This window comes from Malassezia vespertilionis, chromosome 8, assembly GCF_029542925.1.
Source record: "Malassezia vespertilionis chromosome 8, complete sequence".
NCBI classification, from domain to species: Eukaryota; Fungi; Basidiomycota; class Malasseziomycetes; order Malasseziales; family Malasseziaceae; genus Malassezia; species Malassezia vespertilionis.
The window spans coordinates 3,643-30,295 of NC_079254.1; the positions used below are offsets into that span (position 1 = coordinate 3,643).

Below are 26,653 nucleotides of genomic sequence, written 5' to 3' on the forward strand. Positions count from 1 at the left end.
CTTTCCACCAAAGCGACGGTCCAAGAAATGGAATGTTTCGTCCCTCGATGCCAGCTCTGTCAAAACCTGGTCCATTTTACAGTCCTCGTATGTGACAAATTCGACGTGAGCACCATTTTTGCACCATGCTTTGGAAGTATCCAGCGCATTTTGATATGGTGCGACTTGGGCCGCTGTCGAATGGACCATGCGCACAGGTGCATCCGGCACCTCGATGCCGTGGGATCCCAGCGAAAGCTCGTTAAGAACACTTGCCAAAGCTGGAAGTTCGAGCAAGTTTGAGTCCGAGCCCTTCACATACTTAGAGGACAAGATATTTTCATTGTTAAACTTGTTCAGCACATCAGCAACACAATGTTGCCTTGCATACTTTAATGCATTCTTTCCCTCCAGCGTCAATACGTCATCGAGCGCACTCTTCACTTTAGGGTATACATGCGAAAGAGAAGCCAAACTAGATATTGCGTAGCCAGAAAACGGCGAGCCATTCGTCTCCAAAAAGGTGGCAGTCAAGTTGGTTGAAGTACCACCAAGTGCCCAGCCTACAACGTTGAGGTCAGGAGCATACGACTTCTTTAGAGCAGCGGCCCAACCGTAAGCTTGAGCACCTTCATTGTTTGCCAAAAATGCAATCTTTGCGTTTTTGGACAAGCTCAGTTCTTCAAGCCTCAAGGTAGCCACAGTAGCATCGAGCACGGTGCGACCCTCGTGCTGGCCAGACATATAATTAATGCTAGAGCCATCCGAGATAGCAACAACGTGACCAGCTTCAAGGTAGCGCATATAAAACAATTCATCCAACGCGTTGCCAAGACTGTTGTGCGTAACCGACTTGTCCGAATCACATTGCCCATTTGTCCGGGTGGACGGTGCTGTAACAATCAAGCTGTTTTTCTCATCGTGGTCGGGTACAAGAACAGTAGTCACGGCATGTCCGTCATCAAATGCGCTCTGGGATGTACGGAAAAGAATTTGATAGGCGCCTTTTAAATGTATGCCCTTTTCCTGGTTCGTAAATGTGACATTCACAGGGCGAGAGCGAAGGACGTCGCCATGCTTAGCCTTCTGCCAATCGCCAGAAGGCTGGAAAAATACATCATCGCTGGGTTCTGCGCCCGTCTGAACACTCAATGCGGAAACACAGACAGTCACAAACAGCCATAATACGCTAAAGCGTGTAAAGAAAAGCGCCCCCAGCATGGTGGCAAGTGCGTTAATCTAGAAAGGGCAACCCTCTCCATTTAAGAGTAACAAAACTCGTCCGTCTTTTGCAACACGTCGATTATCTGGCCATGTTTGTTTGCGTGCGTTGCGACGCTGCATTCTGCTAGCTACATGACCGCGAAACCCTAGCCTGTCATTAGGGCAGGCCCAGTGGAATCCTTATCCATTGGCTTGAACTTGCTATAAACGGCGACGATCATTTGACGCATTGAATACCATAATCGGTGCATATCGGGAACCTTAACAGCGTTCAATTTTGGCCTTGGCCCACGAGCTTTTCCAGCCAATCAAAAAGGCGTGCCTAATCTATTCTTGGTTTACACTTACGAACGTGCTGCTACACTCGATTATGTAAGCACTTTGTACACAATCAGCTCTTACTTTGTTTGCGGTGTGAGGGAATAGTAGTTCGAACAGCCTAGGAAACGCTACAAGAGCGGTCAAAGTCTATGAAATCATTTGCTCCGTGGCAGCGACTGTGTCAGATGAAATTCGAGAAAGGGAGCGAGCAAAACTGAATACTTGGTAGCAGGTCACGTAGGCTTCCCAATAAAAAACCCCCCATTCCCCTTTACCCTTTGCAAGCTCGGCTACATTCTCGTTGTGACACATCCATCACGTGAGTGCACAAGAATTTACGGCTAATTGGGGCAGCATCCACGCACCCATGCGGCCCTCGCGAAATGAACAGCATGCCCGCAACTTAAACGTGTCGTGCGGAACGCAGCTTCGCGAGCAAAAATCCGACGATGCGCTTTCGGCTATATTTTCACGTGATGGTGACGATATCCCCGACGGAGGACTAGTTGCATGGCTTCAAGTGGTAGGCGCATTTTTCTTTTTCTTCAATACGTGGGGGGTAATTAATGCGTTTGGCACTTTCCAAACGTACTACCAGCACAGGTTTCCGGAGCAAAGTGCATCTACTATATCATGGATAGGCTCCATCGACGCCTTTCTGCTCATGAGTGGGGGAATATTCACTGGTCCTCTTTTTGATCTTGGGTATTTCCGTCATCTGCAAGCAGTTGGTTCTTTTCTTGTTGTATTTGGTATCATGATGACAAGCATTGTAAAAGAGTTTTGGCAGGTGATGTTGGCGCAAGGACTGTGTTTCGGATTTGGATGTGGATGCCTTTACGTGCCGTCCGTTTCAATTACCTCCACGTACTTCTCAAAACGCCGCAGCTTGGCGCTTGGGTTCGTCACTAGTGGCAGTGGATTCGGCTCTGTCATTTACTCTATTGTATTTTACCGCCTTGAGCCGCGTATTGGTTATGGACCTGCAATTCGTGTTATTGGGTACATTGCGCTAGGAACCTGTATCATTGCAAATTGTATCATGCGACCACGTATAAAGCCGACTGGACGACGATCGTTTTTCGCTTGGCGCGCCTTTAAAGAGCTGCCATTTACTTGGTTCACAGTTGCGATGTTCTTTGGGTACATGGGCCTTTACATACCTATTGACTATATTTCCTCTTACACACGCAACAAGCTCTATGCCAGCCAAGATATGACCTTTTACATTATCCCGATTATGAATGCAGGCTCAATTTTCGGACGTATTATACCAAATTATATTGCAGATTGGGTTGGACCTATTAATGTGTTAATACCGTGTACATTTGCCTGTGGTGTACTCGCGCTTGCATGGATAGGTATTAACAATATTCCAGGCATCATTGTTTTTGGCGTCATTTATGGATTTTTATCTGGAACCTATGTATCCTTACCTCCTGCTGCAGTCGCAAGCCTCACGAAGGATCTTCATCATGTCGGTTCGCGAATGGGCACCTGTTTCTTATTCGCTGCTTTTGGGATCCTGATTGGCAGTCCAGTCGCAGGTGTACTGGTTACCTTGGATCCTCCGATATATTGGAAGGCACAGGTGTTCTGTGGAGTACTGATTTTTGTGGCAACCACGTTTACTATACTCGCAAGGATCAGCAGTGTGGGAGTTCGGCTTGCGGCACGCGCATGAAACCTGGGTGATTCGGCAAACTTCATGGCTCTTCGCCACTCGTGGCTAATTCACATTTGTGTGGAGGTCCGCGTCAATACACTCGTTCGGCCTCGCAGAAGAAGTAGCTGCGCGAGTATTGTTCATTTTTCCCTGAACATCAAAACTATGCGTATCCTTTCCAATGCATCTTAAGCGTACATTCGTGGATATGATACCCCCATCGTGGTACTGGATGGCTCCTCAGACAACAATGTGACCAGTAGCCCGATACGGTTACTGCAGCTTGCCTGCCGTGGGATATGCACTCATTTGCGCGATATACATGTTGAAGTATGAACTCTGCAATCCAAGCCGTCGATACAGGCAATACTCAAGCAACAATCAATCCAGCTATCCCATTCCATTCCTAACGTGGTATGTATTATTATTTTTCATCAACACCGAAACGACGTACAAGTGTGATCATATAATGACGGCATAATTTCATAATAGAGAACGCAACATCCAATGTAGTATACGGTTATACGACCAAATTATTTAAGCATGTTGCACAGAATCAAAAACAGGCACCAGGTACAAACAATACATTCTCCTTCGATAATATACACCTCCACTCACAAATTGGTTTTGTTTTTTTTTGCAAGGTGCCTGAAAGAAACGAACATTTTGTACGTCTGCTACGAGCATTGGGATAGCGGATAGTACAGGTAGAACGGCGGTTTTCTGCAAGAATCACGCTGTGTTTGAATATGTATCGGCTACAACACCACGCAAGGGTTTTTCGAGTCACAGACTTTGTGGGCGGCGTGGGCGGCGTACGGGGTTTAATAAACCGCTGACTCGTTCACGTGGAATACACATTTTCTTTCGCTAGGACCGATATAAATGCGAACGTGTTGTTCCATCGCACAACGCTGTCATGGATGAGGTACAGGACTGCAAAGCATGTGAACAGCAAGGGTCTCCCGAAACAGATGACGCATTGCCGATGCCTATACCGCCCAACTCAGATGACATACCCAACGGCGGTATAATTGCATGGTTGCAAGTGATGGGTTCTTTTTTCCTCTTCTTTAATACGTGGGGAGTCGTTAATGCTTTCGGGGTGTTTCAGTCATATTATGAAAAGGATTTGCTAGCATCAGAAGGAGATTCCAACATTGCTTGGGTAGGATCCATCCAAGCGTTCCTGCTCATGGCCATGGGTACCATTGCTGGCCCCTTGTTTGATCTTGGATATTTTCGTCACATGCTTCTAACCGGCTCAGTATTGAATGTGCTTGGGATTATGATGACAAGCATTGCAAAAGAGTACTGGCAAGTGATGTTAGCTCAGGCCGTATGTACTGGCTTAGGCAGTGGCCTCCTCTTTGTGCCATGTGTGGCAATCACATCCACCTACTTTTCCACAAAACGTGCATTGGCGCTTGGAATAGCATCTTCTGGGAGCAGCATTGGGGCGGTTATATACTCTATTGTATTCCACCGCCTACAATCGCGAATTGGATTTCCACAGGCGACGCGCGTGATAGGTTATATCATGCTTGGGACGTTGGTCGTTCCTGTTCTTGTGATGCGCACGCGTGTTTTGCCGAGTGAAAAACGCTCATTTCTCGCTTTGAATGCATTCAAAGAACCGCCATTTGCGATATTTTCCCTTGCCGTGTTTCTTGGCTTTACAGGGCTGTATGTTCCCTTTTATTATATATCCTCGTACGGGATCAACAAACTTGGAATGAAGCCAGAGCTTGGCTTTTACTTGGTTCCGATCCTCAATGCAGGCAGTGTATTTGGGCGCCTATTTCCAAATTACCTAGCAGATATCGTCGGTCCGCTGAACATCTTGATTCCATTCACGTTTGGGTGCTTGGTGCTTGCATTTGCATGGATAGGGATACAAAACACCCCCGGAATTATTGTATTCGCTGTACTGTATGGGTTCACATCTGGGACATATGTCTCGCTACCGCCTGCAACCATTGCAAGCCTTACCAAAGATCTCCATCACGTGGGCACACGAATGGGCACGTGTTTCTTGTGCGGTGCCTTTGGCATCTTGATCGGAAATCCAATTGCTGGTACATTGGTGGACCCTGCAAGAGGTAGCTTTTGGAAAGCGCAAGTTTTTTGTGGTGCGCTGGTAGTAGGTGCAGTGGCCTGTCTTGTACTTGCTCGCATTGCGAAAACAGGTTTTCTCTGGAAGGTCAAGGCGTGATACCCATTTTGCTCGGAACTGCAAACATTGAAGAAGTGCAAATATGCTATTGCACAATGCGAGTTCAATGGAGGCAAGTATGTTCTTTATGTGTAACGAATTCTCCGTTGCAGAGCCATCACGCAATCTCTCGTCTTGCTCCCATCAGTGCTCGGACGCAGCCCCGACGCTCAAAACCGGAAATTTCATCAAGAGGACTCAAATGTCTGAGGACCATTGCGAGGCAGTACTGCAGCGGCGAATACGGCCGATGTGAAAACCACGCCTTATCTTACGCCACCTGTAGATGGAATTCAACGCACGCCTTTCCAGATTGGCCTTCCTTTTTAGTATGAACCATTTGTAATTCATGTCATGCATTGTGAATACGATCGAAGCACAACCACTGTGCGTGCACCTCCGCTAGAATCCGGGAGCCAAAAAAGACTGTGTCCCAGCCCATACTGCTTTGGTAGGCAGTCTCGCACGGACGGTGTCGAACGCGCGTGGTAGTTTACAAACTGTTACGTAATGATAGGTGCGTGACACAGGCGACGCCTGGCTCCAGCCAGCGTTGTCGATCCGTCGATCACTACAGCAATGGACCATGGCAAGCCAGAGCGAATTGCTACATTCGTTCTTTACTATCGGCCTCGCTGCAGGTATTGAGCCTATTCCCTCGTTTCGGTATGCTCCGACCCAGAAAGCAGATGGGGATAAGAGTGATTCCGACGACGAACTCAATGCAGGCCAAACTTTCCGGCTACATCCTGATGCGATTTCTTACGCGCCACAATCACTGCAAACTTTGTGCAAGCACATTCGCTCCCCTTCCGCACACAAATCTGCTCTTCTATGGGCAAAATTATTCGTCTTGCTAGACAGCGCGGATCAAGACCCTCACTTTACCCATTTACGCGAGTTTTTTAACGCACGGAAGGGCGAGGAAACGAAACGGGGCGACCCCCCTGCGTCACCCCAGTCCACAACCACACACGAAACGGACACTCGCTCAGAATTATATTGCCAGAGTTCATTCCGCTCCGTGCACCTGCCGAAACGATTTCAATGGACGCGGCGCCCCTCGTTGCCAGCCGCGATACAAGCACTGCGCGACCGTAGCTCGGGATCCAAGGATGATGAGGCGCCCCCCGTGCCAAGCATTCCGCGTATATTCCGGGGTGCCAGCAGGTCTTCGCGCCGCGGGCGGAGTGCAGTGGACGAAGTGCCCGAAACAGACATGCACGAACTGTGGGTATCCCCCGCCGAGAACGAGGCGCGGTGCATCCATTTTTCTGTGCGTCTAGACTTGCACAATGCGGGACTTGCGCCTGCTGTAAAGACGGTTTCCAAGCACCATGGAGGAAAAGGCGAGCGAAACGCCAAGCTGGGCTCTATTCAAAATCTCGAGATCGGCACGCCCCCCCATGATGCCTTTATACACCGTCCATCTGTATCTACAAGTGGAGAGGAGCGAAGTTTGTACCGCTCGCAAAGTCGATCCATTATGCAGCGTTTCCTTCGCCGACGAGACTCTACGGACGAAGTAGAGAGCGCATGGCAGCCTCAAGAGTATGTATATGACCCCCAAAACGATGCCGCAATTGACTCGGATGACGAGTATGACCATCGCCACTCTGACCCCCATTCGGAATCCATCCGCAATAGAGACAGGCGGCGTTTCCGTAACGAATCGATGGGAAGCATTGCTGCCCGGTCGCAACTGCAAGACCTTGCGCGTGTCGATGAGGATATGCTCTGTGCGTCGACTGAGTTTGTATCTTTGGGGATGCAAAGCTCACATGTCGACCAAGGCTGGCCCTACTCTATCCAGGAAGGCGAAGATTTTCTTTCTCTCTTCCGCGAGGCTGCCGACAGTATTTTATTGGGACAGTTTGTGAACGAAGCGGAGCATACAGGAGAAGCCGACCCTCTCCCTGCTACAATCCTGTACGCAATGTCTGTCGCATTCGGGTGGGAGGGTATGATGCACTTGTGCTACGGTCCCGATAGTCTCGCCGCACGGGAACAGTCCTTTGCCGCGCTGGGCCGCGCAGCAGACATCCATTCGACGATGCAGCGGAAATACGATGCGGTCTTATCGTGGCGAAGCACAATCGCGCCCTACGACAATGAAACGAACGATGCTCCGAGCGATACCTTACCCCATTCCCACGACTCGTTCCATTTCCCCGCGGACCTGGACGAAACGAATTCCAACGATCCACGCAGTTCTGTCCTGGATGGCGGGGCGTCCAGTGTAGGAAATGCAGCCGACCCGGAGAATGTGCGTATTGCGCGGCATATCTTGGATCGAACATGGCATGACTGGCAGCTTTTGTTCGAGAGTATTCTGGGCTGGACGTCTGAGTACGAAGGCACGCGGATCCGCAACGGCCTTGCTCCCGAGTTTGGTTTCCAAGAGGCGAACACCATAAAACCCATCGCGCCGCCTGGCCGGGCGAGGCATGACAGCCGCTTTCTTCCATCTGCATGCGTGGAGGCAGATGCTCTGCATAGCACGCATGGGTTCCGACGCATGGCAGGGATCCCCGCGGCGTTGCGCCTTGGGCCGACCAACGAAGAGCATTACGATTATCGCTGGTCGCGCATCAAGCTTGTCTCCGCACAAGTGGAGACGCCATTGCTCCAAAGCAGTGCCTCGTTACAGTTCTTCACGCACCAGCTCAGTGCCGCGCATTGGATCACGGAGAATGCATGGGAATTGCAGTATTTGAACCAATGCATTTTCCAATCGACCATGATTGAAGAGCGGTTCCCGCCGCCGAGCAGTGCCGTCGTGCGGTCTTTGAATGTGTACAAGCCGCAGCCCGGCAAGCCCGATTTGAGCATTTCCTGCCCGTATCCAAACACGCACGGCGCATGGAATGCAACGGAATGGAAGCAGTGGCTCGGCTTGCTGCGCGAGGGCCACGTCATTACGCCTGCGATTGCATGGCAAGCATGGTGGACTCTGATTGTGATTCTAAACGGTGGCGATAGGTCGGGCAAAAACTATGACCTCCAGGTAAAAGGGCCCCACGAGCACTTTGAAAACCTGGACGCATCCTGTGTGTATATATAATCTATATATGAAAAAAAAAAAAAAAAAAATGTACTTGAAAATGTTATGCACCCTCTGGTACATCGCGCTGATTTAAAAGCGAAAGGTATAGTGTCCATGCGACGCCGCACGAGGCGGAGAAGGGTACTCGGAGTCTGTTGTTAGCGGCAAAAACAAACACAAGCGACGAAACGTACCCCAGCGGCACGACGCTAAAGTTGACCAGCTGCAAGAACGGCCAGATCGCCCAGTTGGCCTTCAGAGCGGGCCAATAAACATCGCGAAACTTTTCCTCCAGCGCTGGCAGTGTACGCCTGCCTTCCATCAAGCCCATGCTGCCCACAAACAGCAACAGACCAAAGGGAGCAAACGCGAGCTGGTCCATGAGGACGCGGCGAGCGAGGCCGCTGGCCACCACCGCGCCCCTCTTGTTCTTGATAGGAAATCCATGCTCAATAAACTTGTTCCACTCTGCAAGCAGCGGTGCCATGCCTGTTCCGAAAGCAAGGAACCGTGCGGACCGATGCAAGTCCCAACGCTGCCCAAGATCCGTCGGTGTGGATGTATCCTCTTTACGAGACTCGAACGACTGAGCAAGTGCATCAGCTGCGACAAAAAGCGTCCCGTTCGTCACCATAAGCGTGACCCATGGTAGCTGCGTAAAGCATCGATGATAAAACGACGCAATGCCCATGAAGGATAGGGTGCCGCTTTTTTTTTTTGCGCGTGTGGAGGTTTTGCGACGCGCCGCCCGCCTTGGCTTGTGCGGGCATGGCGGATCACTGGCTGATGAAGGCCGAGCCAGTGCCGCGCATCGTCAAAGGCATTGATGTATCGTTCAGCGTAGACCAGTTTGAAAAGATGCAGGTGACTCCATGGGAAGGAGTGCGAAATTACCAAGCGCGTGGATTCCTGCGCGACCAAATGCAGGTCGGCCAGCCTGTGCTGTTCTACCTCAGCAACACAAGTCTTCCTGGTGTGGCAGCGATTGCAGAGGTAGGTGGTAGCGGCAAGACTCACCCTAGGTCGTTCGTGAAGGGTACCCCGACCATACCGCGTGGGATGCTAAGCATCCGTACTTTGATATGAAATCCGACCCAGCCGCGCCGCGCTGGTTTATGGTCGATGTACGCTTTGTACGCAGGCTCGCGCATTTTGTGCCGTTAGCCCTCCTACAGCACATCGCACGGGACCTTACATCGGAGCAGCGCGAAGAGATCGGCTACCTCACCGATGAGCACCTCGCTGCACTGCGTTCTATGGCGTTGCTCAACCGCGCGCGACTAAGTGTACAGGTACGTGTTTCTCTTCTACATTCACACAGCCTGTGGACGCCCTTGCTTACGAGGCCGTTTGCCGACTCGGCGACCACGGCAACTTTGCGCACTGGCCTGGGAAATGGAGCCGAACAGCGCGCGCGCGCGCCGCGTGACGATCTGTGCCAAGGCGCCCACGTTCGCACTTGGAGCGCGTGCGTGGTAGCATGCACGTGCACATCGGATGACATAATCGCTATCCGCGCGTGTGCATGGGGTCGGTTGCGTTGGCACCGTTGTACGATTGGCCTGCACACGCAAGCGTGACGTCTCTTTTATTGTAGCGTTTGGTGATAAGCAGTTGTAGGTATACTGTATTGTCAAATGCGCGCCGATGCCACTCGAGCATTTTGGCCCGTCTTTCTCGCAGGACACGGCTCGCGGCAGCCCAGGTGCGCCCAGAGCCGAGAGCGAGCTGGGTTTGGGACGGACCGCGGCGCATGTGCAAGATGCGCGCGAGCGCGATCCAGCACAAACGGCTCGAATGAATGAACGGCGCAAGTCCGGCAGCCGCGATTTGCGCAACGACGATGCGATTTTGTCCAAGCTTGCGGGTGTGAGTCGCTCCGTTAGTTGGGGCCGCGCCACTTGCCATGCGGAGAAAGAGAGGCCACATGAGATGCGCATGGAACGCACACCGTCGCAGCACGGCACTTTGCGCCGCAACTACTCACATAACAGGCGTATCCCTTGTCGTACGTCTTCACTCTCCATGCCCTCTGGTTTCAACATGCAAAGTATACCCAAAAGCCAGGATGATGAGCTGGGCGCGTCGTATAAATCGAGCCCTGCGTCTTCTACTGCGCTTTCATTGCGGTCTTTGTCGAGCTTGGGAGCCGCGGGCCAGGATAGCCGCACGCCTGTCGTCCGAGAGCAGGACAAGACTACACGTTTGGACGGAGCAACGGTGAACGAGATCCTCGCGTGGCAAGTGTCGAAAGGGGAGCGGCGCTGCAGTGCAGACGCAAGTGCGCTGCAGCCAGCCATCACCCAAGTATCGAAAGCGCTCCCTCCCATGCCTGTGGAAGGTGACCTGCGCGAGCTGCCGCCGATCCCCGGGAAATTGTGCTTCGAAGGCGCTCTTCCTTGCGCCGCGTCGATCGAAAAAGAGGGTTGTGAGCTTGGGAGGGCGGGCGAGAAAACGGCACACCACATTGTCGACCCGTCCCTCGAGATGCCCAGCTCCTCCCCCTATGACCTGGCTTCATTTTCATCACGCAGGCACGCGAGCTCTTTTCAGCGCAGGCCCTCGCTTACAGCCTCTTCGACGTATGCATCGACTGCGTCTCTCGGCGCTGACGACACGCCTGGCCAAGATGTGTCGCAAGACTCGCGCGTCTCGCGCACGCGGCTAACGCGTCTCTTCTCGCGTCTCTTCCTCGAGCAGCGCTCGCAAAGTGTAGGCGCGCGTGGAAGCAGTCCCCTGCCCGAGAGTACGAGCCGCTGCTCATCGCCGCCGCTTGCAGCGCCGGCCACGGTGGCCCCACTGCAGCTTGCATCTGCCCAGGTGCACCCACGACCTGTGCGCTCGACCATGGTCCACCCCCCCTTGACTCACTACGACCTCCATGATGATAATGCTTACGAAATTCACGGCTTAACGCTCAGTGCCACGCCCGTACGAGGTCTTTCGCCGACCAGCACATGTTTTCCTTCCGGGACCAGTCTCAATCTCGCAGCGCCAGCCGCTTCCATGCCTCCTATAGCCCCTGTATTGGAGACGCATGCGGAGAAGGAGAACGAGCGCATGCTGGACTCGTATGAGGTCAAAGCCGAGATCGGCGGCGGCACCTATGGGTTTGTCTATCGTGCCGTGGACAAGAACACAGACGAGGCGGTGGTGATCAAGTACATTGTCAAAAACTCGATCCTCGCCGATTCCTGGCGGCGGCACCGTTTCTACGGCACGATCCCCACCGAGATCTTTGTGGTGCTGCAGCTACAAAGCTCGCCGTACGTACCGCCAGCCACTGCCCCTCCCTGGATTCTGCACCAATCGCACTGGATGCGGATGCAGCAAGATATGCTGGCGAGCCATCAAACGGACGATATACAGGGCCACCCCGGCATATGCAAGCTCATTGACTTTTTTGAAGACGACGAATATTACTACATGGTGATGCCTCTATTTGGAGACGGCCAGGACCTGTTCGACTTTGTCGAGTCTGCGCCGTACGGCTTGGACCCCCGCGACGTGCGTAGTTTCCTCGGCCAGGTAGCCGATGCGATTGCGTTTATGCACGAGAATGGGATCGTCCACCGCGATATCAAGGATGAAAACGTGATCTTGGACAAGTTTGGCATGGTCCAACTGATTGATTTTGGGAGTGCCGCACGTACTCGGCCGCACGGCAAGTTTGACACATTCAGCGGCACTGTAGACTGCGCGGCAGCCGAGATTATCCAAGGGGAGAGCTACGCCGGCCCGCCGCAGGATGTTTGGGCATTCGGCGTCCTCGCCTACGTACTCATCTGCGGCGAATGTCCGTTCCGCGACGCCCAAGAAGCGATCCAAAGCCTTGCTTCCAACTCGCGACCGCTGCAGGTGCTCCAGCACTACTGCTTCGACGAGCGCGCCGTGCCACAGAGCGGTGTGCATCCTCGACCGCAGGCCTTGGAGGAGAATGCTTCCTCCGCGGAGCTTGCAGGCGGCGCCGACCTCCGCCAAGCGTACGATCTCGTGGTCCAATGTCTCCAGCTCGATCCCGAGCTGCGCCCTCCCGCTGCACAGATAACACAACACCGATTTATTACGGGGCCCGCCGGCTGGACTGGATGCGAGGGCTGGCGCACGTAGTTTGTACTATTGCAGACCTCCATGTAGGCAGAATCCCTAAAACCTCTCGATGCCACGTGCGTCCATTCGTCTGTGAATGTGCCCTGCGTCCCACCCTCGTCTGCTTTGGCGCAGCCTGGCGACCCATTGCATAATTTTTGGGCACAAAGGCGAGTATGGCGACCCGATCCGATAGGAGACGAGATTCAGCAGCAATGCTGTATACACGTGCCGCACAGCGAGACACGGACGTGAATGACGACTTGGCGCAGGTACAGCTTCGGCTCCAGCGCCTCAAGTCTGCGATCTCGTCGCAGTCCAAAGCGAATTTCCTATATGAGCGCGATGTGCGCTACTTGGATGGCCGTATCGGTCTCCTGATTGCCGACCGTATCGCAGCGGACGAGCGATCGGACATGATGAACAAGCTGGAAGAACAAGAAGACCCCGTGCACGGTACGATGGACGATGCGCGCAAACAGCGCTACTCGAACCTGTTCTACCTGCTGCAGTCGGAGCCGCGGCATATTGCGACGCTGTGCCGCCTCGTGTCTCTCTCTGACATGGATACACTGCTCCAAACCGTCATGTTCTCGCTGTACGGCAACCAGTACGACGAGCGCGAAGAACACTTGCTTCTGACCATGTTCCAATCCGTGCTTTGGTCTCAGTTTGAGTCGTCGACTGACTTTGGATCGCTCCTGCGTGCCAACACGCCCGTGTCGCGTATGATGACGACGTACACGAGACGAGGACCTGGCCAGGTCTACCTGAAACAGGTGCTTGCGCCGCACATTAATCAAATCCTCGCCCAATCTGCACTACACCTGGAAATTAATGCAACCAAGGTATACGAAGAGCTGCTCGAGCAGAATCTTGTCCCGTCGCATGTCCCGTACGATCAAGTCGCCTTGCTAGCGCTTGTACAGACGACGGTCCAGGAACGGTGCGCGAAGCTTGTGCAGCTAGCCACGCCGCTACTCCAATCCGTCGTCAACTCACTGGACAACGTCCCATACGGGATCCGGTGGATATGCAAGCAGATCCGCAGCTTGACGAAGCGCAAGTTTTCGCAGGAGTCCGAATTTAGCATGTGCACGCTTATCGGCGCCTTTTTTTTTCTGCGGTTCCTCAACCCCGCAATTGTGGCGCCGCAAGCGTACATGCTGGTAGACGATACTCCGTCGCCACAAGCGCGTCGAGCGCTCACCCTGGTGGCCAAGATGTTGCAGACGCTGGTAAACAATCCGTCCTTCAACAAAGACCCTGCGATGCAATGCGTCGCGCCTTTTTTTGTAGAAAACCGCCCGACGATGCAGCGCTTCTTGCTCGATCTCGGCAACGTCTGGGACTTTTACGAGACGCTCGAGCTGGATCAATACATTGCGCTCAGCAAGAAGGACATGAAGATCACCATCTCGCTCAACGAGATCTACCAAATGCATGCGATGGTTGCTACTTATCTCGATACGCTGGCGCCAACAAACGACCTTAATTTGCGGGTGCTCATGCACGAGCTGGGGAATGCGCCGAGCCCCGTGCCAGCGAAGCAGAACTACACCTTTGAGCTTCCCCTCTTTAGCCGCTGGGAGACCCAGATCCATGGTTTGACGACCACCCTCATGTCGGAAAACAACATGTCGCAGAGCGATATCTTGTACATGGAGACCAAGTCCATCCTCGTCAAGCTCATTCGCTCGATGCCCCATGTTGCAGCGACGCGGCCCATTGTGCTTGCCGACGTATTGGCAAATGCGAAACGGTCTGACGATAGTGTCCTGCGCGAAAAGGGAGAGCGTGCGGCCGGGATGCTCGAGGAGCTCGAGGAGCTGCACGTTGTGGATCGCGGCACGCAGGAAATGTGTTTGGTCGACGAGATCATTGCGGAGCTCGAGTTCCTGGGCAACTCGCGCAGCGAACTCGAGGTCGAGGTCGACAGTCTGCAGTCGGTGCTCACAGCCATTAACGAGCATAATGTATACCTCAAGAGCCAACTGGATACGTATAAGAGCTACTTGTGCAATATCCGCGTCGCTGCGGGTACCTCCAAAGAAGGCCGCACGCCCACTGGCTTGGGTCTCGTCTCTGTCGGCGGCAAGGAAGTCAAGTCGCCCCGGCCCCAGGGAAACAAGCAGACACACCGCTTCACCTACCAACAGCTGGATCGAGCGAAGCTTATCCGTGAATGCCGTCTTCCCGCAGACCGCCGCGACCAGACCTTCTTTTCCATTCAATCGCCCATGCCCGGCACATTTCTCATCTCCATGTACTACAAAAGCCGCGACGAGCCCGTGTTGGAGATGGATCTAAAGCTCGACGACATGCTCGAGCAGCAGCACCGAGGCGTGCAGTACTTGGACTTGGACCAAGTCCAGCTGCACCTCGAAGGTCTACATAGTCTGTTGAACCGTCTCTATACGCGGCCATCGCGCAAATGGTAGCGCACATCGTGCCAGATACCCACGCTACATGCCATAGCCGTACATAAGACACACACACACAAGATACAAGATAGTTAAGACAGGGCAAGCAAGTTTCATTGCGGTATGATACGCCCACGATATTTTTGGGAATGGGTAAGAAATCTGTGGTGTGGTCATAACACATCTTACTTCTTGGCATTCGCAGCCTCCTCCTCGCGCTTGGCCTGGCGGGCAATACGAGCGCCTTCGTGGCGTTGCGTGGCGCGAGCAATGCGCAGCGTCCGGTAAGCTTGGAACTCCTTCTCCTCGGCGGTGATTGCGCGAGGGGCCTCCGAAACGGTGCCGGCCGGAATAGGGAAAGCAGTAGCAACGTCGCGAGTGGTCTGCACAGAAGAAAGATCCGGCTTCTGGTTCTTGTTCTTCTTGGAGCGGCGGGGAAGAACAATGAGACGCTCCTGGTACGCCTTGAGACGGTCCACGTTGAGCTTCATACCTTCCTCGCTCCTGTTCTTGCGGCGGTGGTCGACAGGGATACCAACCGAGCGGGCGTACTTCTTAGGGACACCGGCAGCCTTGAGCTCGCCGATGGTGAAGCCTCGGCCCTCGCGCAACTTGGTGTTGTACTTGAGGGTCTGGCCACGCACAGCGGGGCGCATGCTCTGCAGGGGGCGCATGCCGAGCGCAGCGGCCTTCGCAGAGCGGGCATTGCGCCGGCTCTTCTTTGCGCCGGGCTGATCAAACCAGACACGGACCCTGCGCTGCCAGTCCTTGTGGAAATGGTTGTTGAAAAGGATATTGTTGTGGCGGAAACCCATTCTGTGCAGTGTTAGCAAATGTTTCTCGAGCAAACAGCCTGATCCGTTTGTGGCAGAGAAGCAAGTACGTGACTGTACCGCGCCTGTGCCCACAAAAATACGAATCAAGCGTCACAAAAAAAAAGCTTACCTAGCGGACGCACGTAGAGGAAGGTGGTAGGATCCGCGCGTGCCCTCGCACTGGGAAAAGCCGATAATTATCACGTGTGATATAGTTGTTCACGTGATGCAATGGGCCTCCACACATACATGTCCGTGCGGCATGGCATGCCCATGGACGCCGACACCTCTCGGCTTGCGGCGTGGAGTGCGCGTGTGATGGGCGCTTCTAGCTGTGGCGCATGCCCATACCCTGTGCATTCCATCGTGGACAACGGCAAAGCGTGTGTGGGTGCCGATGCGCGCGAGGACATAGTCGCTCAGCAGCGGTGCGAGCAATGGAAAAATGACTTGCTGCGGACCAGCCCGATGGTGCGCTTCATGGTGAAGCACCTCACCATTATAGGCTGTGATCCGGTACGTCCACGTCCTGCATCTGCTTTGCTTCCGCCGAAATTGTTGATTGCTGCCTGCCCGCCCGACATTGCTGGCGGCTTCTCGCCCGCACCGGCAAATAAAGATCCATCGGAGGCCGGTATCCTGTTGTGTGCAAACCGCATCTACAGCAAAGCGCATTTGGAAGATACTTTGGCGCACGAAATGATACATTGGTGGGATAGTTGCCGCTTCAAGGTGGACTGGAACGATCTGCGGCACCATGCATGCAGTGAGGTTCGCGCTGCCTCTCTCTCTGGCGACTGTCGCTGGACGCGCGAGATCAACCGCCGGCACTTTACATTTTTGAACCAGCACCAGGAATGTGCGCGGCGCAGAGCCATCCTTTCTGTGCGTGCGAACCCAAAGTGCGCCGACGAGGAGACGGCGGCACGTGTGGTGGATGAAGTGTGGGACAGCTGCTTCAATGATACGCGGCCGTTTGACGAGGTAGGTTGCCACTTGCGCGCTGACAGCAGATCTATTGAGCACGATACATTGCTATACTTGTACATACCCTTAGCGGAGACTTGCTAGACGCTGTGTTCCAGCATAAATCCTGGTATCCAGCGCCGTGGTCTTGTCGCTCACACGCACCAAACGCTTGTTCTGCGCATCGACTTCCTGGCCCATCGCGCGGCCCAGCATATTCATGCGCGAGCTGAGCTGCGCGATGTCGTCAAGATTCGCATCCAGTTCGTCTTCCATTTCATCGTCACTCTCCGTAGCCTCAAATTGGTAGCGCGCGCGCTGCGCCTTGGGATCCAGCGGCTCGCTCCGCTCGACGCCCTGCAGTCTATTTTTCAGCTTGCCAAACGCGCCCGTTCCTTTCACGCTCTCTTCGACACGACGCTGCGAAGTGACGACCTCTTCGCGAGTCAGCTCGCGATCCATCCGTTCGGTAATGTGCCGCTGGATCGCGCTCTGTTCTTGTGCCTCGCGCTTCGCACGGTTGTTGCGCCGGAACTTGGGTTGGAAAATAGACTTGTTCAGCTGCTTGATCTCGCGCACATTGTCCTCGGCGCGCGACGCATGTGCCTTGGCAATGTCCAAGTGGCGCTCCGTGTCGCCAATGGTGTCGGCCTGCTCGCCCAGCTTGACCATGGTGTTTGAGGCGGTCTCTTCCGTCTCCCGAGCAAGTCGTAGTGCATTGCGTGTACTGCTTAGACTCTCCTGCTTCGTACTGCGGATCTCGTACTTGACCGATTGAATCTCTTCCTCTTCTGGGTCCATGGGCGCAAAGCCGGATCCATACTCTTGTGTGTACGGATCCGAAGGTTCGTACGTAGTTGGCTTACTGAGCTTCACCTTTTCCTGCTGTGTGCCAAATGAGGGACGCGTTGTTTGCGCTTGCGATCCCGCGCCGTACTCCTCCAGGAGCTCCGCGTCCGTCGGGCCTTTTTGCTTGCCGGATATGGGCGCCGGACCGTAGGGGTCGCGATGCATGCCGCCACCATTTCCATACGCTGCATGCACACTACCGTATGCATCGGACGGCGCTGTATTAGCTCCCGGCTCGGGCACGGCCGGAATGCGTGGCTGACGCTTGAAAAGTCCTTTCATCGTGGCTGCCGACAAACACTGCCGCGCAAGTGTGTGGAGGCCCCGCGCTGTGGAGGGGCGCACCTTGGCTTTTGCGATGGGCAGTGCAAGTTCGAAGCCTACGCGTACGCTGCGGTCCACGGTGACGTCCCAGCTAGGGAACACGGGAAAGTCCAAGCAGCCTGCGCAGTCGCAAGCGCCAGTCTTAGAGCATAATACGTCGCGCTTTAGCAAAGATGCATGTACGTGTGCTGCAGCCTAACAACAGCGATTATACACGACGCAAAAGATCCCCAGTATCTCCAGAACCTCGGCACCCTGGGCCAAGTTAAGGTCCAGGGAATCCGCGAGGAGTTCAGCCATGCGGACTCCATGCTTGGGATCATGGAAGTGCGCGCGCGAAATGACGCACTGGAAGAAGAGAATTCTGCGCACAGCGGCGCACTCTCCGCGGCGGAGCTGGTGGGCTTGCTGGAAGAATACAAGGCCGCACCGTCGCCAGCGCTACTCGACCGCCTGGCAGTCGAGTACGACACAGACCGCAACGCACTGGAGCGTCTTGTCAAATGGGTCGCCGCAGCGCCAAGGCAGCCCACGGCGAGTTGAGTCTATTTAAAAGTGCTGCAAAACGTTGGCGATCCATGGCTGGCGTAAGTAGCGAAAATGTACCTACATTCTCCTCGATCCGCTCGCCAAAGTCGCGCATGCAGGCCTGGAGCGCTTCGAGCTGTACTTGGTGCGTCCGTTGGCGCTTCACACTGTCCACGGCTTCCACACGCTCCACCCAAGCACGCAGAAACTCGTCCAGGAGCGCAATTCCCTGCTCCGTGTCCTTCTCCGGGGCATCTAATGCGCCCGGGCCCTCTGCATCGCCCTCCAGCTCCTCTGCCTTGCGTTTCGCGAGCTTAATCACGCTCTCTGGGAAGTCGGCGAGCTCTGCAATTTGGATCCCATAGCTCTGATCGCTCGTGCCCGGCTCCACCTTGTATAACAATGTAATGTCCTTGTCGTACCGCGAGCTTTCGCCACGCGGCGCGACGTGTGCAACGACATGTAAGTTCTGCACGCCCTGCTGCTGGCTCGCCAAGGCGGTCATCTCGTGGAAATGTGTGGCAAAGACGCATTTGGAGTGCAGTTTGGTAACGATCCACTCCGAGATCGCCCATGCCAGACCAAAACCGTCGTAGGTAGACGTGCCGCGCCCCAATTCATCGATGAGAACGAGCGAGTCTTTGGACGCAGTCTTGAGGATCGTCGCGGTCTCGAGCATCTCCGCCATAAACGTACTCACGCCCTTTACTTGACTATCGCCCGCACCGACACGCGCCAAGATGCAGTCGCAAATCGGGACTTGGGCGCCTTCGGCAGCGGGTATGAAGCAGCCAATCTGGGCCATGAGCGTGATGATGCCAATCTGGCGCATGTACGTCGATTTTCCGCCCATATTCGGCCCCGTGACCAGGAGGAATTCGCACTCGTCCGGCACGATGCGGACGTCGTTTGGAATAAAGTGGATCCCCTCCTGGACTTCTAGGCAAGGATGGCGCGAGTCTTGCAGAATAAGTGGCGTACCACGCTCGCCAATGCGCGGTTTGGTATAGGGAATCGGCGCATTGTTCGATACATGCGCAAGGCTGAGCACCACGTCGAGGTGCGCCAGAATCGTGTTGAGCTGCTCGAGCGGCGGTGCATACGACGAGGCAATATCGATGACATCCTTCACGAGTCGGCTCTGTGTGCGTGCATAACTTTCCGAGAGTGTGCGGAACTCGTCGTTGAGCTCGCGCATCGCATCCGTGGTAAAATAAACGCCGCCCTTGACCGTGCCGAGGTCGAGGTACGTTTTGCGGTTCTTGAGCACGCCTGCATCCGTGCGTGTGACGCGGAAACAGTAGCCGTAGGACGAGTGGTTCTCCAGGTGCAGTTTCTTGTCCGTATCGAGCCGAAGGTCGCGGCCGGCCTGAACGTGCTGTTCGTCCAGCTTATCGCGCACCTGCGTCAGCTTCGCCTTGATCACGCCGAGGCCTTCGTCAAAGTCGGGCTTGATCACGTAATTGTGGTGTGCAAGCTCGTCCAGGTCGATGGTCATCTCCACCATCTCTACAAGCTTAAAAAGGTGTTCGTTGAGCTCTTCGAGGGGGGCGACAAATGTGCTGTGCAGCAGCGTCTTTTTGGACTCGTCAATGACGGGCGTGTCGGCGAGGGTTTGTATGAGCAAGGGAATGCGCTCCACCGCTTGGTAGCAGCGCACCACATCTTCCAGCGTCGACGCACCGCGCTGAAACCGCTTGCTGATGCGGAGCAAGTCGGGCATGAACTTAAGAAAGGTTTCCTGCAGCATTTGCCGCGATTCTACATCCTCCAAATAGATCTCCAGCAGCGTTTGCCTGTTTTCAATGGCGTGCACATGCACAAGCGGCTGCATGAGCCATTGGCTGAGCATGCGCACGCCCTGTGCTGTCTTGCACCGGTTTAGCAGGCCAAACACGGTCGTATTTTTTTGGCCGCTGTTCACGCCACTGGTATGATCGGGATAAAGACTCAGGGCACGGAGCGCTGCATTGTCCAGGCGCAGGTAGTTGGACAAGTCGTGGGTGCGGATGAGGAACGTGCCAAAGTTGGCTTCGTCGGCAAGGAGGTTTAAATAGGCGAGCAAGGCAGACGCCGAGGCCATGGCGAGCTTGAGCTCCAGTTGGGTGAGGACCGCGTCGTTAGTCTTGAGCAAGCGCCGCAGATCTTGCTCGGCATTGTTCGCAGAAAAAGTGCTCTTTTTTACCTCGCTTATGACACAGCCGCAGCGTTCGACAACGGCGCGCAGCTTGGCGAGATCGTAGTCTTTTCTGTTTTCGTCGCTGGGCAAGAGGCATTCCTTGACAGCCAGTTGGATCAAGAGCGACTCTGTGTTGGAGAACAGGTCGTTTTCAACATACTCGGAAACGCCCACTTGGCGGTTCGTCGCGTCGGCGAATGCAACGCCGACCATGGTGACCCCGTCTTGGGGCTTGACACAAAGTGCAAGCACAATGGGGCTCGTCACCACATCGGCGCTCAAAAAAAGCAAATCTTCCACTTCTTGCAAGTTGCCAGGGGACGCACGCTTGCTGATCGTCCATGACCCAGTCTTGCGCCCATTCGCGTCGTGCTGCGACCAGATCTCGACACGGAGCTGCTTGGCGGTGAGCGCTTCCCGCAAGAAGCTTTTCGCAGTAGGGACGGTCAAGGTGCACGAAGCAAGGGATTTTTCGCGCCCAAGGTGCTTGAGCACGGATTGCGTCTTAAACACAGAGTCCGCCACAAACACAGCATCCTCGCCATGCACCGAGTAAAAGTCTTGGCGGTCAAACAGGCGCACTGTGCCGGGCGCCGGCATCGGGAGCGCATTGAACTGTGCGATAAAGCCCGTATCGGCTATTGTCAGTGTTGGTGCTTGTGCGTACCATAGTCGGGCTTATCGCGCTTCGACTCTTCGGTCGGGTACATATGCCCAGACATGGTGTCGGAAATGCAAACGCGGCGCACGGCGCGCGTCGCGTCGCGGAGTTACCTACTGGGTCTACTTTACAAATGCAACAATTAGACGCGTTTTGGCGGGCGAATCGGCGCGTCGTGTGGAATTTTCATGCCAGAGCCTTTCCAGTGCAAGGGCGCGCAGAATTGGCAGTACCAGTGCCCTTTGGGAGGCTGGTCGAGGCCTACGCAGCCGTAGTGAAACTTTTCGTAAGAACCATGTTACGTACCCATTCGCGTGTGCAGTCGTCATTATCGCACCCGACCATCTGTGGTGAGTGTGCGGTTTGTACATACTTCTCCATACGACACCCGGTTGCAGTAACAGTAGCGCGGCTCGCTTGGATCCACCTCAAGCTCGGCCATCTTGGCGTGCTCTTCGCGCGGTGGCGCCTTCTCGTCCGCGGCGCGCTTCAAACTCGCTTTTTGCTTTCCCTTGCATGCCTCCATATCCGCCTGCATGTGCTCGCGAAGGTACGCGAGGCATGTAAGCGGCTCCAGCGAGACAAGGCCACTCCAAAAGGTAAGCAGCTGGCCTTCGGGTGAAAAGCGGTCAGAATTGAGCGGGATGGTCGCTAGACTGCTGTGCTCTGCTGCCGGCCCATCGCTCAGCTCTTTGCGGATTCCCGCGTGCAAGCCGCGCTCAGTTTTCAGCAGATCGATATCGAGGCGGCGAATGTGCCTGTCGACTGTATCGTACGTAGCAATCGCCAGTGCAAGCTTCTCCTGCGATACCGAAAGTGTGTTTTGTGCCAGCCCTTGCATATGCTTGAGATACGTGTGTGGTTCTATCGTATCAGAAAAGGTATCGTGTGCAACAGCATCTTCCTTGAGAGGAGGACATCTGCGCGCCCCACAATACTGCTCCCACGACACGCCAATCTCTTTCTTCTCGTCTGTGGCGTCAGTAAACCAGCGCACATACCCTCCACAAGCCGATCAAGCTCTTTCATGAGAACCAGCGAGCGCTGTAGCTCTAGCGGAAGCTGCTCGACAACTGCGACGTTAGCGTTGCGCTAGCGACTACTCACTTTCTGCGTACGCCTCGGACCAGCGCGTGTACCGATCGCAGATTTCCTCGTCAAAAGCCTCCTGATCATGTGGCGATATGGTAGGCACCCGCTCGTCTTCATCGCCGTGCTTTTGCTTGGTACGCGCACGTTTTCGACGCGTTGCAACGCGCGGCATCGCGTCGTGTTGCCGTGGTGGAGGGAGTCAGCATGTGGAGGTATATGGGCCATTTGTGCAGATTGGGCGCTATAGCATGTACTGGAACAGGTTGGTGAGGATACGCGTCACGGGATCGACCTTGCGCTCCGGGGAGGCAAACACAGCCGAGTCTATCACGTCGCGCGCATCGTAGCGCATCTCCAACACCTCTTTTTGCAATGTTTTTCGCAACTTTGGTGCCGTCGTAGACACAAGTAGCGAGCACTCGAGATCAAACTTTTCGGACCGTGCGCCGTAGTTGGACGAGCCAATCAGCGTCACGCTAGGCATACTGGAGCTGGGCGGTGTGATCCAAACACCCTTTTGGTGGTACGTCCAGCCATACTTGCGCCATTCGCGCAACTCGATGGTCGGAACGGGGTATTGTTCGGGAGGTGCGCCTTCCTGCGATGCCTCTGCAGGCAAAGCTGTAGCGAGCTGACCAGGAAGCGGCCGCGCGAGGTTCTTCTGCACGACCTGCTCCCAGAACCGGCGCTCCAAGTACGTATACGCAGCCGGGATTCTCCCACTGATCCCTCGGCTGCCAAAGAACCCATTCGCTTCGGGTGAAGCAGCGACTAGCCGGAAGCATACTGGGACACTGCCTGGATTTTCTGCATATGCATGCAGGTTGGGCGAAAGAACAAGCGACTTGTAGACGCCAGACAAGCTAAAGTAGCCCGACGTGATATCAACTACCGTATAGGGGTACGTTGCATCTGTCGCCTTTTCCTGCGTCTTGTCCGTGTCGCGCAGGCGGAAAGCGCCGAGGAAGCGGCTCATGTAGGGTATCATGGCAGCCTCTTGTGTAATCCCGAGCTGGCCCATTTGCAAGAGAGGCACAATATGCGTATCATTGCTGGCCCCGGTGTTGTACCGCGTCGGGCCATTGGCAGGGTCCTGCGTGCGCTCGTACCACCGTGCGGTAAATTCGTGCAGCTTGTGGGAGGCTAGCCGAGCCCAGTCACGCTCGGGAAACTTGGTCATCGACTGCCACAATGCCGAGGATGAAATGGTCCCGTCGGCATCTTCTACATTCAGCAGACCCACGCCGCCGTCCCATGTGAGACTGAATGGACTAGCATGCATCGCGGCGATCTCGTCCGACTCGTCGTCCATGACTGCCAAGTTTTTTTTTATGCGTTCCAGGAGCGCCATGTTGCCGTTATACTGCAGCGCGTAGCTGAAACGGCAGATGAGAAGCACCAGCGCATTCAAGTAGTCAGCTAGCTGTGCGTGGTGCCGGACCATCACGTAGCGGTCCTGCCGCCGCGTGAAATAGTCTCGCGAGAGATTCGCACCGCTGATAATCACGTCGTCGTCAAAGCCATACACTTTCATGTGCTGCAATCCGAATCCTTCATTAAAGCGTTTCCCAATGAGACGCGACTTGAAGCTGTTGGGGCGCAGGAGAGGCGTCGCGTACAGGCGAATATCGACCTGATCGGGAAACATGGCGGCCAGGTGCGATAACAAGGACGCGCTCGACACACTCTTGGGACTTTCACGCGTTGCGCGCATCGCATCCATCAGGATCGTGACTTGCAGCTGGGGCCGCCTCAGAAGCGCTCCATAAAGATAGCGGGCCTAAGGTCAGAGTCAAAAAAAAAGGAATACTTACCAGCTCTTTCTCTTCTTTTCCGATGTAGAGCGTCGCAATAAAAATGCGCTCTTTTGCCTGCATAATCTTTGTCTGCACGTCAACATTATCGCTGCAACATACTTTTAGTAGACCATAAAATTGGCGGGGCGTATCAACAGGCACGATGGCATCGGCACTAGCGGGAAATCGTGGGAGCTTGAGCTCGTCGCTGACGAGCTCCGTGAGCTTGTTCGACTCGGTATTGTAGACCGGCCCAAGCGCTGGCCACGCTGGCGTGGCGGGTGTGCTTGCCGCTGTGTGCACCATATGCTTTGGGGACACGGGTGTACACAAAGGCTGAGGGGAGCGCAAAACAAATCCGCGGCGGAGCGGGATGCGCAGTCTGCACGACATGGCTTCTTGCGTTTGAGTCGCGCACGCTGCAGCGCGCTTGGCCGTACAACACGTGATTGCGCGCTAAAGACGGTGGGGTTTTAATACAGGCTATCGAACAAGGGAAGCTGTGGAGTCGCTGTCGAGGATAGATTGGGAAGGGGACGAAGCCATTGTGGCCGCGGTGCTCAGCGATAGCTGGCTCGACGAGGGGTGGAGCTGGAAAAACTCGGTGGAGTGCACGAAAGGAGCTGAAATCGGGCCGCCGATGCCGACTTCGCCGCCGAGCATCTCGCGCTCGCGCATCCGTTGCCGCTCGATCGTCTGCTCCAGCTCCCGGGTATCTGTAGAGTATATACTTCCGCTGAAATCGCTCATCGTGCTGCCTGCTTCGGAATCCGCGGCGCTTGCGGTGGCGCTTTGGCTCCGTGCGTGGTGCGGCCCAAAGCCGAGCGAGCGCACAGACGAGTGGAGTGGTGTAGTAGCGCGAGATGAGCTCGTAAATGACTCGCTCGCCGAGATATCAGTTGCACCTGAATGAGTAAGCGAAGGGGAGAAGGACGGCCCCAAGCGCAAGCTCCGCTCGCTGGCCTTGTCGGTGCCATCCAACGCGACGCTTTTTGGCGTGCCCGGCTGCGCCGCAATGGAAAAAATTGACCCTGCACTGGGTTTTCCAGGGCGGAATATGGGTGTGCGTGGATCCAGTTCGGGCGGCACACCGACTGCCGGACCACGGTCCGTGCTCGGCTCTCTGTCCTGCTCCGCATCCCCTGCCTGCGTCGTGCCGGGCGGCGTATCCGCGTCCGGTCTTGCATTGCACGCAGGTTGCAAATCAAGCCGGATCCCAGGCGCAAGCTGTTCGGCGGCAGGCACGCGCTCCAAATTGCTTGCTGTCAAACCGATGCCGAGCAACGCAGCGTGGTGCCGCGCTTTATCGCGGTGCGTCCATTCAGTCGCAGTGCCACTCATATCTCCCGCATGCGACTCAAGCGCACCATCTGCGGCTAGCTTGATCAGGTTTGAGCGCTGCTCATCTTTGGTGTTGTTTGGCGCGCTCTCTGTCATGATGCACAACGCTACGTTCACTGGGCCATGTCGCAACGACCCGGCAACTCGGCCGAAGCTATGTGGTGGGCTACAGCGCTACCAGAGGCGGAGGTGTGAACCAAAGGGTGGGTTTGGGCTCGTCGGAGCAGAAAAGTGGATCGGGGCGTACACATCGAAGCATATCGAGCTCGCAGGCCGCACTTTCTGTGGACTCCGTGTCGGATGCCAAAGATGGCACGTCCTGTGACAGTACAGTGTCTTCACTCGCGTTACGCGTGTGTTTCGTTGTGAGCGTCGGATTTGCCTGGCGCCGGAGCGCGCTTTTTGGGGGACGTGGTGGCGCAGACAAAGGGAACGAGGTTTGCTTGGCGGGCGTTGCCAACGTATGCAGCAGCGGCACAGGCTTTCGCCGCGGCGGTGTACATTTTAGTGACCTCGACCGCGCGATGCGCATTCCAAGCGGTGTCGACGCTTGCTGGCGCTCCACACCAGGGTTACATTCCAAGTCAGGTTCACTGGTGGTAAGTACATTATTCAACGGGTCTTCCGGCGCATCTGGGCGGCGTATTTTAAAAAAGCGTGTTCCCAAGTTTCGCAGTCTGTCCTGCCGTGCGCTTGGCGCGCGGCGGCGCGACGACTCAGCGTCCAGCGCTTCCACTGTATCAGAATACACGCCAGTCTTACCCCTTTCTTGCATCACATTCTCTTTCTTGGGTTGCAGCATTGCCAGGTCGAATGGGCGCCAGATGACGGGCGACTGATTGTCTTTAATAACAAACTGCTTTCTTTCGTGGTTGGCTAGCGAATCGGGACTGCTGCTGAAGGTGTGCATCATTTTGTTCAAGACAGCATCGTGAACGCCACGATTCGTGTGTGAGCTGTCCATCGATGCTCGCGCGTTGGGCTAGTCCAGCTAGCACCTACCGTATTAAGTAAGGGAGACCAGCTCCAGCAATTGCAATAGCGCAAGAAGAGTCTGCAAAAGCGCTAACAACGTACGATCCGGTAGATAGCTCGCACGGTGATAGTTGTGCGGGTGGCAAATCTATGGTGCGTACGCG

The 26,653-nt window shown here is 55.0% G+C and overlaps 14 protein-coding genes across 14 annotated transcripts; 7 read left to right on the top strand and 7 right to left on the bottom strand.

Moving 5' to 3' along the window:
- Positions 1-4,722: 4,722 nt before the first annotated feature.
- MVES1_003533 (uncharacterized protein) lies at positions 4,723-5,405 on the top strand (the record flags this gene model as incomplete). Its single annotated transcript, XM_056208348.1, has 1 exon — positions 4,723-5,405. A coding segment is annotated over one exon (683 nt), but the record flags the coding sequence as incomplete, so codon positions are not given.
- Positions 5,406-5,915: 510 nt separating this feature from the next.
- MVES1_003534 (uncharacterized protein) lies at positions 5,916-8,469 on the top strand (the record flags this gene model as incomplete). The annotated part of the gene is made up of 2 exons (XM_056208349.1): positions 5,916-5,922; positions 6,047-8,469. The coding sequence occupies 2 exons, from the start codon at positions 5,916-5,918 to the stop codon at positions 8,467-8,469; spliced, it is 2,430 nt and encodes an 809-aa protein (XP_056064324.1).
- Positions 8,470-8,512: 43 nt separating this feature from the next.
- Positions 8,513-9,142, bottom strand: MVES1_003535 (uncharacterized protein; the record flags this gene model as incomplete). The annotated part of the gene is made up of 1 exon (XM_056208350.1): positions 8,513-9,142. One exon carries the CDS (start codon positions 9,140-9,142, stop codon positions 8,513-8,515), a length of 630 nt encoding a protein of 209 aa, XP_056064325.1.
- Positions 9,143-9,219: 77 nt separating this feature from the next.
- On the top strand, positions 9,220-10,071 carry MVES1_003536 (uncharacterized protein; the record flags this gene model as incomplete). The annotated part of the gene is made up of 3 exons (XM_056208351.1): positions 9,220-9,444; positions 9,474-9,743; positions 10,027-10,071. The coding sequence occupies 3 exons, from the start codon at positions 9,220-9,222 to the stop codon at positions 10,069-10,071; spliced, it is 540 nt and encodes a 179-aa protein (XP_056064326.1).
- Positions 10,072-10,098: 27 nt separating this feature from the next.
- Positions 10,099-12,561, top strand: FUN31 (serine/threonine protein kinase; the record flags this gene model as incomplete). The annotated part of the gene is made up of 1 exon (XM_056208352.1): positions 10,099-12,561. The coding sequence occupies one exon, from the start codon at positions 10,099-10,101 to the stop codon at positions 12,559-12,561; it is 2,463 nt and encodes an 820-aa protein (XP_056064327.1).
- A 194-nt stretch (positions 12,562-12,755) lies between these two features.
- On the top strand, positions 12,756-14,981 carry gap1 (RasGAP protein; the record flags this gene model as incomplete). The annotated part of the gene is made up of 1 exon (XM_056208353.1): positions 12,756-14,981. The coding sequence occupies one exon, from the start codon at positions 12,756-12,758 to the stop codon at positions 14,979-14,981; it is 2,226 nt and encodes a 741-aa protein (XP_056064328.1).
- Positions 14,982-15,148: 167 nt separating this feature from the next.
- rpl13 (60S ribosomal protein L13) lies at positions 15,149-15,778 on the bottom strand (the record flags this gene model as incomplete). The annotated part of the gene is made up of 1 exon (XM_056208354.1): positions 15,149-15,778. The coding sequence occupies one exon, from the start codon at positions 15,776-15,778 to the stop codon at positions 15,149-15,151; it is 630 nt and encodes a 209-aa protein (XP_056064329.1).
- A 249-nt stretch (positions 15,779-16,027) lies between these two features.
- On the top strand, positions 16,028-16,800 carry ATP23 (Mitochondrial inner membrane protease atp23; the record flags this gene model as incomplete). The annotated part of the gene is made up of 2 exons (XM_056208355.1): positions 16,028-16,762; positions 16,792-16,800. 2 exons carry the CDS (start codon positions 16,028-16,030, stop codon positions 16,798-16,800), a joined length of 744 nt encoding a protein of 247 aa, XP_056064330.1.
- A 31-nt stretch (positions 16,801-16,831) lies between these two features.
- On the bottom strand, positions 16,832-17,875 carry SEC9 (Protein transport protein S9 plasma membrane t-SNARE; the record flags this gene model as incomplete). Its single annotated transcript, XM_056208356.1, has 1 exon — positions 16,832-17,875. The coding sequence occupies one exon, from the start codon at positions 17,873-17,875 to the stop codon at positions 16,832-16,834; it is 1,044 nt and encodes a 347-aa protein (XP_056064331.1).
- Positions 17,876-17,951: 76 nt separating this feature from the next.
- MVES1_003542 (uncharacterized protein) lies at positions 17,952-18,460 on the top strand (the record flags this gene model as incomplete). Its single annotated transcript, XM_056208357.1, has 2 exons — positions 17,952-18,096; positions 18,123-18,460. The coding sequence occupies 2 exons, from the start codon at positions 17,952-17,954 to the stop codon at positions 18,458-18,460; spliced, it is 483 nt and encodes a 160-aa protein (XP_056064332.1).
- Positions 18,461-18,466: 6 nt separating this feature from the next.
- msh2 lies at positions 18,467-21,346 on the bottom strand (the record flags this gene model as incomplete). The annotated part of the gene is made up of 3 exons (XM_056208358.1): positions 18,467-18,475; positions 18,528-21,262; positions 21,292-21,346. The coding sequence occupies 3 exons, from the start codon at positions 21,344-21,346 to the stop codon at positions 18,467-18,469; spliced, it is 2,799 nt and encodes a 932-aa protein (XP_056064333.1).
- A 1,272-nt stretch (positions 21,347-22,618) lies between these two features.
- Positions 22,619-24,566, bottom strand: PGS1 (CDP-diacylglycerol--glycerol-3-phosphate 1-phosphatidyltransferase; the record flags this gene model as incomplete). The annotated part of the gene is made up of 3 exons (XM_056208359.1): positions 22,619-24,118; positions 24,192-24,263; positions 24,294-24,566. The coding sequence occupies 3 exons, from the start codon at positions 24,564-24,566 to the stop codon at positions 22,619-22,621; spliced, it is 1,845 nt and encodes a 614-aa protein (XP_056064334.1).
- A 90-nt stretch (positions 24,567-24,656) lies between these two features.
- MVES1_003545 (uncharacterized protein) lies at positions 24,657-25,610 on the bottom strand (the record flags this gene model as incomplete). The annotated part of the gene is made up of 1 exon (XM_056208360.1): positions 24,657-25,610. The coding sequence occupies one exon, from the start codon at positions 25,608-25,610 to the stop codon at positions 24,657-24,659; it is 954 nt and encodes a 317-aa protein (XP_056064335.1).
- Positions 25,611-25,680: 70 nt separating this feature from the next.
- On the bottom strand, positions 25,681-26,478 carry MVES1_003546 (uncharacterized protein; the record flags this gene model as incomplete). Its single annotated transcript, XM_056208361.1, has 1 exon — positions 25,681-26,478. The coding sequence occupies one exon, from the start codon at positions 26,476-26,478 to the stop codon at positions 25,681-25,683; it is 798 nt and encodes a 265-aa protein (XP_056064336.1).
- Positions 26,479-26,653: the final 175 nt, after the last annotated feature.